This window comes from Primulina tabacum, chromosome 5, assembly GCF_025594145.1.
Source record: "Primulina tabacum isolate GXHZ01 chromosome 5, ASM2559414v2, whole genome shotgun sequence".
NCBI lineage: Eukaryota > Viridiplantae > Streptophyta > Magnoliopsida > Lamiales > Gesneriaceae > Primulina > Primulina tabacum.
This window is the reverse complement of record NC_134554.1, coordinates 20,904,082-20,916,508: the sequence shown is the minus strand read 5'-3', so window position 1 is coordinate 20,916,508 and position 12,427 is coordinate 20,904,082. Positions and strand designations below refer to the sequence as shown.

The window sequence follows — 12,427 nt, the reverse complement described above, 5'->3', positions numbered from 1 at the left end:
TCATAAAAATTATTATTTTTAATATAAATATAACTTACAAATAATGATTCGTGAAACTGAATTAAAACAATATTTAACAAACAATTCCACAGAACTAGAAGATAAAATCTAAAAAGTTAAAAAAAGTACAATAAAAAATTAATCGGTAGCTTTTAAAATATAATAAAATGATTGTACCCATATAGGTCATGTATGTTAAACTGAACTCTCTACCACTCATTTACTAGCTGCATACTCACTGACCTGAAATTCCCAAAACACCCCATCCATCCATCCAAATAACAATGCATACTTACCCGCTGAGAGCCCTCCTCTTCTTCCTTCCCAGAAGGGCATTCTCGGCAATGTCTACCCTTACCCTCACCTCCGTCATCTCTGCCGTGTCCTCCAAGCGCCGCCTGAGGGGTGTGGTGTTCGACATGGACGGAACCCTAACAGTCCCCGTTATTGATTTCCCGTCCATGTACAGAGCAGTGCTCGGGGAAGAAGAGTACGTAAGGATCAAACTGGAAAACCCTTCGGGCATCGATGTTCTGCACCAGATTGAGAAATGGAGCCCTGACAAGCAGAAACGGGCTTATGAGATCATCGCGGTGTTTGAGAAACAGGGTTCGGATCGCCTGCAGATTATGCCTGGTTGGATTATGTTCCCTCAATTTCTTGAATTTTGAATCATTGACGAAGATTGCTCGATTTTTGGATGAATGATGTTTTTAGTAGGCCTTGGTGTAAAATGCAAAATCGAAGTACGTAAAACGCATTTTATTTTGTCTGCTACTTTATTGGATTCCCGTGTTCTTTTGTGATTGCCCATTTTGGAAAAAGATTTATTGTAATGTTGATTTTGCAAGATCAGAGAATTTAAAGAAAAGAGGCTGAGTGCCAGAGTATGTGAATTTAGGGAAATCTTTTCAATTTTGAGTAGAACTGTTGACCATACATTTAATTTGAAAATATCACATGTAAAATCTGAAAATTACTTGGGTTTTGTGGAAAATAAGGCATAGTGTTGCTCGTGGAAATCCTCTGGTTCAATTGGAGTGAAACACATATTTAGTGGAATTTGTTTCGCTTGTAAAGAATGATAATTGTTATGAATTTCTTTTCGAAACGGTCAAAATTAACAACAGAAATTGGAGCAAGATAATTTTGTATATGTAATTAAAATTATTGTAACCAAGTGTATTTGTGTGGGATTTCATTCCAAGTGTTGCTAGCTGTGTAACTTATGTTTTCTGGGCTAATTACTACAGTATATAGTTCAAGCTTACCGCCATTTCTTTTTGTTGTTCTTGCAAGGGATACTGATTTTTTTTGTCGGTATTTATGGGATTCTGAAATTTAGTATTCTGTTCTTACTTTGTTCATTATTGGGAGCCTTTTGTTGCAACAAGTTTGACTCCCCTTGCCTAACGAAAGATTCACATTTGCGGTTCGGAGCTTGTAGGTTTAGGTATTTTGTAAATGGCGATAAGTTTGCGATTAATATTTGCAGTTGTCATTTCAAGATAAATTTAACAGTTCGGTCTCGTTGCAGGTGCTTCAGAACTTTGTAGGTTTCTTGACTCGAGAAATGTTAGGTAAAGCTCTCCCAGTTCAAGCTCTTACGTCAGGTTTCTCTTATGTTTAGGTTCTACTCTGGTATGTCTTTGTTTTTGTTTTTTTTGTTTTTAGATTTTGTCATTAAATATTGAAAAACGGCACCAATATTGAACTTATAGGACGGTATACGAACAACTTCACACATTCACCTCTAGTGCCTCTCCTAGACTTGCAGTACATTTTTGAAGCTTTGACGTCTTGAGCTAGTGAATATCTTAGCAGTATATTTGAATGGTCAGATGATTCTCGTGTTCGATAATATATTTGTCAATGTAGAGTTTATTATCTTTAACGTTAAATCTTTTCCCCATTAATTCCGTTTTCAGAAGAGGGTTAATCACAAGAAATGTCAAGGAATCAGTTGACTTATTTCATAATCGATTTGGGGTGAGTTTTACTTTTCTTGATGTTAAACATACCGATATGGTGACAAAAAGACTTGTTCATACGTTGTTTTATTCACATTTATGCTGAGAATATAATCTTCATAGTGAATCCCTCAACGAAATTTAAGTTGAAGATCTTCCCATATCTGCAGATGACATTTTCTCCTGCATTAAGCAGGGAGTTTCGACCTTACAAACCCGACCCTGCTCCCCTGCTTCATATATGTTCGAATTGGGGAGTGCAACCGGATGAAGTCATGATGATCGGGGATAGCTTGAAAGACGATGCAAGTTCATTCCTTAAACATATTTCTATCTTGTTCTGCGTGAGCCTGCACATATGACATATATATAACTTCTATTCTTACTTGTATATGATTCCTTGTGGTTTTTGAAGGTGGCATGTGGAAAACGAGCTGGGGCGTTCACTTGCTTGCTTGATGAAACCGGTCAGTACAATTCTCCAGAATACCACAATGTAGGACTCGAACCAGATTACTTCGTGTCATCTCTGGTGGAAGTTCTTTCAGTTTTGGAAGCCAAATTTGACCTTACTCCCTAATCTTGAGTGGCCTATGCTGCTACGTTAATATACGTTCTCTCATCCATATGTATATAATTCAAATGTAATCTTCATTGAGATTCAAACCTTGTGGTAATCTTGAAACATGATTCAACAGGTCTCATCTTAAATAACTCATGTAAAATTATCAAAATTACACTTTCATAACGTGGATAAATTAGAATAATTATTCATGTATCCTTTGAGAAGTTTTGTTTTCTGAGGTATTGGTTGACTCGCAATGTAAACGAAGGGAATTGAATCTTCTTCGTCGTTCATTATTTAGCTCAAGCTCAAATTTTGTATTTGAATCTGTTTGATTCGAGCTTCTTAAGAACTCTCTTGAGCAGAGATTTGAACCAGTGTTCGAGCTTGTAACCTTGAGTGATTTACTATATTCATACAATATTTATTTATTAAGACACTATTGTGAGTTATTAAATATAAAATAATTTAAATTCGAATTCAGCTAAAAAATGATTTGAATCCAGAATGAATGCCGCTGCTCCAATCTTGTGTGGTTGGTTTCAGGAAAAGCCGTCGTAGATGTATGTAGAGCTCGGATAAATTTCCGAGCAGTTGTCCATTGGTAGAGCAAATCGGAGGCTAAAGATATATTGACGCACAAGGTCTATCGATGTCATTCCATAGTTTTTCTTTCTGATATCTTCATATGCTCCATAAAATCATAGCCACGGTGGAGTTTACTTGAGATGAGCACGGCACCAGATATCGAAAAACCATTGTGCTAAGTGTTGGTAAATCCATTTTCTCGTGTTCAAAACACAAAAAAAATTTTAAAATTTTAATTTTGACGTTCAAATAACGTCTTTGGACACTCGTATGGTTTAATCAAAAACAAAGAATTCATAGAGTGTTTATGAATATATCTTTAGTGAATTAATCACTTGGTACCAATTATACTGAGACTAGCAGAAATAGCTATTGTAGTATTCCCTACGAATAATATTCTTGAAATCTTCTTTCTTCAATTCTCCAATCGAGCCCCAGACTAGAACGGTTGCTCATCTTCTAAATTGCACTAGAAAATATAGAAGAGATTTAACGTTGAGATCAAAAACCAAAAGACGGCTCAAACTCTAAACTTATTTTACGGTGGCCGAAATTTTGAGGTTTCAGAGGAGCCTTTTTACGAAAATTGCATGAATGGAGACTATGGTTTGTTGCCTCCTTTCTTAATAATTAATCATTAACCTAATTTTCTCAATTATAGGTTCAGAGTTCTTTAATTAACATTAATGGACATAGTTAATTAATCATTAACCTAATTTTCTCAATTATAGGTTCAGAGTTCTTTAATTAACATTAATGGACATAGTTAATTAATTTGATTAGTCCAACTAGTTTAATTAATAAATATTTCAAAATCCATTAAGAACTTTCATTAATTAAAATGTTGGATTTGTACTCATACAATCTCATTATACATATTTCTCATTACATTTAATTTAATCTTTATTAAACTCAACTGTTTTGTTTAATATTTGAAATTCTCATTTTTCATAAATTCAACCCATTGAATTTATTCTCACCAAATTTTAATTGTCATAAATTCAACTCCATGAATTTACTATCTCATAATTTTATATGAATTCAACTCTTTGAATTTATTGTGTCAACGAGAACAAATGATCTAGTGTTTGTCTAACCTTCAATGGTTCAGAGATATAGCTAACCGTTAGTTCACAACACTTGTGATTCAAGACATTTTCCTTTATTCGGACTTACCCTACTTTGCCTTATTCCATGCACCAACATTTGATCACGATAATGTCAAAAATCATTTTCTGATTAAACTCATCGAATCATGGTAAAGCGTCTTGTAGCTTCGTCCCATGGTTCCCTAGGTATCATTGATAGTACCTGCAAGAACCAATCAGTTATGATTAACGTACAGTACGGTCCCTTCATCTAATATATCTCAATCGAATCTGCAACCATTGGTTCATCGAGGGTTGCATATCAGATTCGATAGCTATGTGATACAATCATGAAATATTCATAGTGTTATCGCATGCACAACTAGAGAACCATTGTCCTTAATGTGCAGCTTATATTCTGGCCAGAGATTTCATGCATTACTATTTCGTTAGATCACATAGGATATCCACACTCGTAGGTGAGCGTTAAATTTCCGACTACAATGCACTGGCTCCTACACATGTCGTAATTGCACCCAACCTCACCACCTTGTGACCCTCGCGGAGTCGATAAACGAGTCAAAGTACAATCTTAGTATGTAGAGTCTCATTGTTGTCCCGAGTCGTAAGGACTAATGATGTACAATCATAACTACATACTTTTTCTCTCGATGAATGATAACCACTTGGAATTTCCGAATGAGGGTTGTTCGGTACAATCAATATTTGATTACTCGTTTGCATGATTGGACATCTCAATGCTCTTATCATGAAATATGGTACATAACACCATAGATGCTAGTCTTAAGTTCAAGCGGAATCTATTCGTGTTTTTAGGCGGTTGAATAGTCTAGGAACGAATTTAGAATGTACGATGTTTACAAATGAGTTTTAAGATCGAATTATGATTCATTTGTATTAAAGTATAATCAAGGTCTTTATCTATGTTGATTGCATGAGCATAAAGATAAAGTGAGACGAAACCATGAAATGTAAATTATATTAAAATAAGGACTATAAATTATAACTGAGTCAATAAATTCATTTGTCAACCGTTGGCTTACAGACCATCTACTCTAACAATCTCATACTTGCCTTGCCCTAGAGCCAACTACCCATAAAATCTAATCCCATTGTTTCGCGATGCTTCTCAAACAATGGTCCTGACAAAGACTTTGTAATTGGATCAGCCACGTTATCTGCAGAGGTGACTCTCTCGACTGAAATATCTTCTCTTCCCACAATCTCCCGGATGATGTGGGTTTTCCTCAGTATATGTTTGGATCACTGATGAGACATTGGTTCCTTTGCTTGTGCAACGTCACCAGTGTTGTCGCAGTACAACGAGACTGGATCAACTCAATTAAGAATAACACCCAACTCTTGGACGAAATTTCTTATCCAAACTACCTCTTTGGCTGTAGCAGATATGTAACATCTACTAATTTTAAATGCTGCTAAATTTTTTTTATTTGCTCACATTTTCGAAAATAACATTTAAATATTTTGCATGCATGCAACACTACTGAAAATATGCAATTTGAAATTACTCGAAAATAATCGCCAGATAAAATGTTGCAGTTTAAAAATATTGCCAAACCGGACCACAATCATGCATAATTAAAATAAACCGAGTAAAATCCTAGTAATCATCAGCGTATCAAAACCAGTGTATAAAAATGTTCATGTCTTCTCTGAACTCATAAAATCATAATGTGCGAAAGAAATGTGATCCTCGAGTCGTGCGCGCACATCCAGACCTGCCTACACAGAATTCGGCACCTCCAGTCCCCTCATCGACATGCTCACCTGCATCATTCACACCTAGTGAGTCTAAAGACTCAACACACCTGTACCGGAATAACAAGTACATATACATAGCACACAGCAGTAAAAAATACACTGTAATCAACTTACCTTTCATGAATTAAAAAAAGCATAATTGTAAACGTGCCAAATAAAATCATAACATGCCAAAACAACTCATCATTTCATCATATTCGTAAACATTAGATTTAATCGAATTCAGTTCCTTAGTTGTGACCTTTGTATCAGCTTTATTGTTTCATCATTATACGATGGATCCACTACATAAACAGTGATACCCGGCAGCTGTCAGACATCAGCGACAATATTACCCATCCACTGTACCTAGGCCTCATCATTAACATTTACATATACATCATAAGCATTTACATATACATTGTTAGTCACAACTAATTCTCATCCTTCAAAACATCATCATTTTCATCACTTATCAAAATCGTGCACATATGCAAATTTTTGCAACATATTTTTCATAATTTCATAAAAATTATATGCATGAGGCATAAACATTTAAAAGCATGATAAATAGGTGCTCAGGGCGCTGCCAGGACCAAAAACTCACATCGGGTACAAAATGACCATTTCGACCCTGGAAACCCAAAATGACCGTTTTACCCCTTGAACCCAAACCATTTTGCCCCTGGAAATCCAAAATGACCGTTTTACCCATTGACCCCAAAATTTCAACCCGAAGCTTACCAAAATCCTTAAAACATATTAGTAAAAATTTCTTAGATATAAACTTGAGCCCGTTTAAAACTTAATCGATCCGTTTTAAAACTTGGAAATTAGGCCCCGGTTTTAACTCGAATCGACCCGAAACGTAGCCAAATATTTCCCAACTCGAATCATGTCTTAATTCCGCCCAACCAACCCTTAAACCATACATTCCAGACCACTAAGACCCACAAAAACCAAGGCCACAAGTTGCTGGAAATTTAATGCACCAACAAACAAACCCTAGTTGCAACCGTGGACCCAAACCATCGAACCTACACCTAACCAATTAGGACCATCCATGGGCCTGTCCCTCCTAGACCACCCTAGGACCGAACCATCTCAAGGACGCTGTCCCATGCACGCTACAACACATGCACACCCGAGGCACACCCCAAACTCGTTCAAAACCCTTCCCACTTGCTCGATCGGATTCATGGTCACATCCAGCTGTGTCCGAGCCATATCAGATCATGACTCAGCCCCACCTAGGTGTGGAACATGACTAGGAATGGCTCTCGCTTGCATTCTCCGATCTAGCCACAAAAAATCCACGCGATCGAAAGAAACTCATCGACTTAGGCTATCACTCGAACTCCACCCGACTCCATCCCTTAGACAGCATACACCTCGACGTTACAGACCCTCATCATCCCCCTTGACAGTAACTTTGCACAAAGATCACAAAAGGCGTGAGTTACAACACATGAATGCATACAAAAATCCAAACCCTTGCATAAAATCGAACTTACGCTGCTAGCCGAAAGAAAACCTCATGCATTACATATATATCAGCAATAATAGGGCGTGAATGAAGAGATAAAGAAGATACATGTGTGCCTTAGCGATTAAACAACCAAAAGCTTGAATATCTAAGCGCGGGACGTGAACCAGAGAAGCGGGCTGAGGCTTTTCTTGAAAATGCAACAATGGCCGATGCCCTAGCCGAAGAAAATCGAGAGAAAGCTGTTGAATGGAAGGGAGGGGAGGCTCTTGTGAGCTAATTAAGTTTAGGTTTATTTTAAATGTAGATTAGGTTAATTAAAAATGCACTAATGGGCCTTCAAAAATAATAAAAAGGATTTGAGCCCATTAAACAATAAAACAAACCCAACAAGCCCAATAACATTCTCGAAAAATATTTCTTTTAGGTACGTTTTTAAAATATCGCCCGAGCCCTCAAAAAGTTCTCCGAATCGTTAAAATTTGCGTACCGAAACAAATTACGACCCGACGAGTAAAAATACCCAGGAAAGCCAATTTTCGAAAACACCCTTAAAAACACCTCGTATTAATTATTAAAAATTAATTATGTAATCCTATCATGCAATAATTATGCATTAAATGCATAAAATCATTAAACAAATAATTTAAATAAAATCTTAGATTGCATGCATTCAGGTTACGTCTAGACCTTACAACTCTCCCCCCCAAAAATAAAATTTTGTCCTCGAATTTAGAACATACCGAATAACTCTGGGTAGCGAATCTTCATTTTGGCTTCAGTCTCCCATGTAGCTTTCTCCTCAGAATGATTCAGACATTTGACTTTGACCATGTGGATCACCTTGTTCTGGAGCCTCTTCTCCTGTCTATCCAGTATCTATGTGGGTTGTCCTCGAATGACACGTGCGGTGTCAGCTGAAGTGGCTCATAGTTAAGCACATGCGAAGGATTCGACATGTATTTCTGCATCATAGAGACGTGGAACATATTATGAACTCTCACCAGATTCGGCTGTAACGCAACTATGTATGCGAGTGTTCTCGCTCTATCTAGGATCTCGAATGATCTGATGAATCTAGGGCTGAGCTTGCCCTTCTTCCCAAATCTCATCACACCCTTCATCGGTGCGACCTTCACAAAAACGTGATCCCCTACGAAGAACTCAAGATCTCTGCGCCTCTGATCTTTATAACTTTTCTGACGGCTCCGTCACAAAGTTCATGGTGATGTTCTCCCATTTCCACTCAGGAATAGGGAGTGGTCTCAGCTTCCCTGCAGATCTATGATGCTCTTCCTTGACCTACTGACTTGTCAAAAACTCGGAGACGAAACGCAGAATATCTCACTTCATGCCCGGCCACCAATATAGTACTTCAAGCTCTTATGGTCAATGAAAATCCTGCACTTCTCCCCCTACAGATAGTGCCTCCAAATCTTCAGAGCGAAAACCACTGCTGCTAGCTCGAGGTCATGAGTCGGATAATTATTCTCATGAATCTTCAGCTGTCTGGGCGCGTAGGCTATAATTCTGTCATGCTGCATTAGATTAGCGCCCAAACCGAGCTTCAGAGCATCTGTATATACCACAAACTCTCCCTGCCCTGATGGCATAGCTAGAACTGGTGCAGTGGTCAATGCTTGCTTCAACCTGTCAAAGCTCTCCTGGCACTCAGATCCCCAAATAAACTTGACATTCTTCCTCGTCAGGGCGGTCAAAGGCACCACAATAGAAGAGAAGCCCTGAATGAATTTCCTTAGTAACCTGCCAATCCAAAGAAACTACGGATCTTTGTCACGCTCTTTTGCACTGGTCAATCTCTGACTACCTCGACCTTAGTGGGGTCGACCTCTATACCATTCTGAGATACAATGTGGCCTAAGAATGCTATCCTATCAAGCCAAAACTCGCACTTACTGAACTTGGCATACATCCGTCTGTCCTGTAATGTCTGCAGTACGGTCCTCAGATGTTGGCTATGCTCCTCTCTGCTCCTCGAATAGATCAGAATGTCGTCAATCAAAACTATGATGAACTGATCCAAATATGGATGAAACATGCGATTCATGAGATCCATGAAGATCTCTGGTGCGTTCTTCAAGCCGAAGGGCATCATCAAAAACTCATAGTGCCCATAACGCATGCGAAAGGCTGTCTTATGTACATCAGACTCCCTCACCTTCAGCTGGTGGTATCCGGATCAGAGGTCTATCTTGGAGAACACTGATGCTCCCTGAAGCTGATCAAACAAATCCTCGATCATCGGCAATGGATACTTGTTCTTCACTGTAACTCTGTTCAGCTCTCGGTAGTCGATGCAAAGCCGCATGCTGCCATCTTTTTTCTTGACAAACAGTATCGGTGCGCTCCATGGAGAAATGTTAGGGCGAATGAAACCCTTATCTAGCAAATCCTGTATCTGGTCTTTCAGTTATTTCATCTCTGCAGGTGCTAGACGATAGGATGCCTTAGAGATTGGCACTGTACATGGCATAAGTTCAATAGAAAAGTTCACCTCTCTGTCTGGTGGAATGCCTGAAACATCATCAGGAAAAACACTGGAAAACTCTCTGACCACATCAACGTCATCTAGCCCCTGACTGGCTTGGCACAGACACTGATACAATACTGGCCAAAAACGCCCGACAGCCTCTCTTCATAAGCTTCCTTGCACACATGTAGGAAATGACGTGCGGTAACTGCTGGTGTCTAGGTGTCTCAAAAATAAAAACGGCTTACCGCTGCGCAGTAGGATAGACACAGTAAAATGTCCACTACTCGTTTTCTTAAAAAGTACTAGAATTGTTTTTTTACCCAATAATCTCGGCCGAAAATACTTTACATATATATGTACTTTTAAAAATAACCTTGTACCATTTAAAAATAAAACCACCAACTATATTTGAAAATCAAGGAAATAGTTTAAGAACATAAAATCGTCAAACATTTTCAAATTCTAACTCAGCAATATTGCTAAAACTAACAATCTCTCAAAAATCACTCAAAAGCATAATCAAATTCGTAAAAATATTTAATCATAAATCATAAACATAAGTGCGGAAAAGACAAGCGCTGGTCCTCGGGTTATGTGCACCTTCAGTCCAGTCAGATCCACATCAAGACCTCCATTATCATTATTATTATATTCGCCTGCATCGATCACACCTAATGAGTCTAAAGACTCAACACACCATAATCTTGATAGCAAATAATACGTATACAATCACATACAACAGTGAAAATACTTTTACGTAAAATAACCTTTTCATAATCATGCATAAACTTAAACATTTTCCACATAAACATATTCATATTCATCGTATACGTATACATATTCCTTTTTCGTTGAATTCAGATCGTTAATTGTGACTTTCGTGGGGCGATGGATCCATCTACATGTAACCACAGTACTGGGTGGCGGGGACATCAGCGACACTCTCACCTGTCAACTGAGTCTTGGCCTTACGTGTTAACATATCATCGTCTTCGTATTAGTCACAATTACTTCACATCCTTCAACATTTCATATTCTTATCACTTTATAAAATCCATGCATATAAATTTTATTTTTCTTTTAAACCAAGTATGCAACATATCTTTTAACGTTAACATTTCATCATAAAAATCTATAAACATTTAAAATAATCATATTAACATATAAAATAGCATTCAAGACATTGTCATGACGTTTACTATTTTCTAGGTGTAAAATTAACGTTTTACCACTAGACGTAGAATTTCAGATTTTGAGTTTTATCTTATTTCCGTTGACTCTAGACCATCCCAAATAATTATTTATGCTTAAATTAATTTTCTCATAATTTTATTTAGCTTAAATCAATGGATTTTTATTTATTCTTTAATTATAACTTATTAATGCGTTTTAATCTCGAATTAATTCGAACTTTAATATAAAATTCTCAAATTTAAAACATAGACATTTTTATATTTAATTAGCCCTCGTGAACCATGATTCGACACCCGTTGAACCATGTTTCAAACCCTAGCCATTGAAAACCCTAAGTTCAAACCACCTAAGCTAAACCTCGAACCATCTTGCGTTTTCATCGAGCCATGCCCAAACCAGCCTGAGCCATCTTCGGACCAGACCTCCCGTGGACCCTCATGAACCCACTGGACCCTTAGGACTTGACCTTAGCCCAACCAAAGCCTCCCACATCAGCAGCAAGCAATGGCCGAGAATCATCCATTCACTGGGACTCTTCGAACTCGCCTAGGACTCTAACCACCAAGCCAGCCCCTGCCCCAGACCCTTGTGCACCCTCTCAAGACCCTATAGACCTATCTTAGCGCAGCACTAACCCCCTGGCCGAGCCACAAGTCCCAAGCGCACACCAGCACGCCTTCGCGCCTTGGCTCGGGAAGAGTCCTAGCTTGCTAGGACTCCTTCCCTGCCACCGTGCTTGGGTGATAGCCACCTCTCCTAACCCAACCATGACCCAGCCTAGCCCTGGTTGCACCCAAGCCGTGCCATGCACCATGGTTAACCCTTCACCCGAAGCTTGACTAAAAAGCGTTCATTTTCGGTTCCTGCTTGTTGTTCTTCGTGTGCAGCTTAATTCGTGCATCCTAGGAATATTTAAATTGTTTAAAAAATGTTTCCCTTTTTAATCCTATAACATGACAGCCCCTTCATGAAAAATTAAATCATGTTTTGGATAAAAAAAAAACACACTTTCAAACCCATGTTTTGCATAAAAACGAAAATCATGTAAGGGGACATGTTTTTTTTCATGCAAATCATATTTTTATGCATATTATGGTGTGATGATGAGTAAATGAAAGAATATAGCGTGACTTTACGTATTTAATGCACAGATTCCGTTGACGATGCGAAGAATGGTGACGAGAAGACCTTGGGTGAATTTCCTAGCAATAGCCGAATCTTTTCTCCTTGCAAAACTGTGTGTGTGCCATGTGATTGAGG

At 38.1% G+C, this 12,427-nt stretch overlaps 1 protein-coding gene across 1 annotated transcript; it reads left to right on the top strand.

The window, feature by feature from the left end:
- The first annotated feature begins 202 nt into the window (after positions 1 to 202).
- LOC142547275 (haloacid dehalogenase-like hydrolase domain-containing protein At2g33255) lies at positions 203 to 2,737 on the top strand. Its single transcript, XM_075655471.1, has 5 exons — positions 203 to 636; positions 1,538 to 1,580; positions 1,929 to 1,989; positions 2,141 to 2,275; positions 2,386 to 2,737. Exons 1-5 carry the CDS (start codon positions 285 to 287, stop codon positions 2,548 to 2,550), a joined length of 756 nt encoding a protein of 251 aa, XP_075511586.1. The 5' UTR covers positions 203 to 284; the 3' UTR covers positions 2,551 to 2,737.
- Positions 2,738 to 12,427: the final 9,690 nt, after the last annotated feature.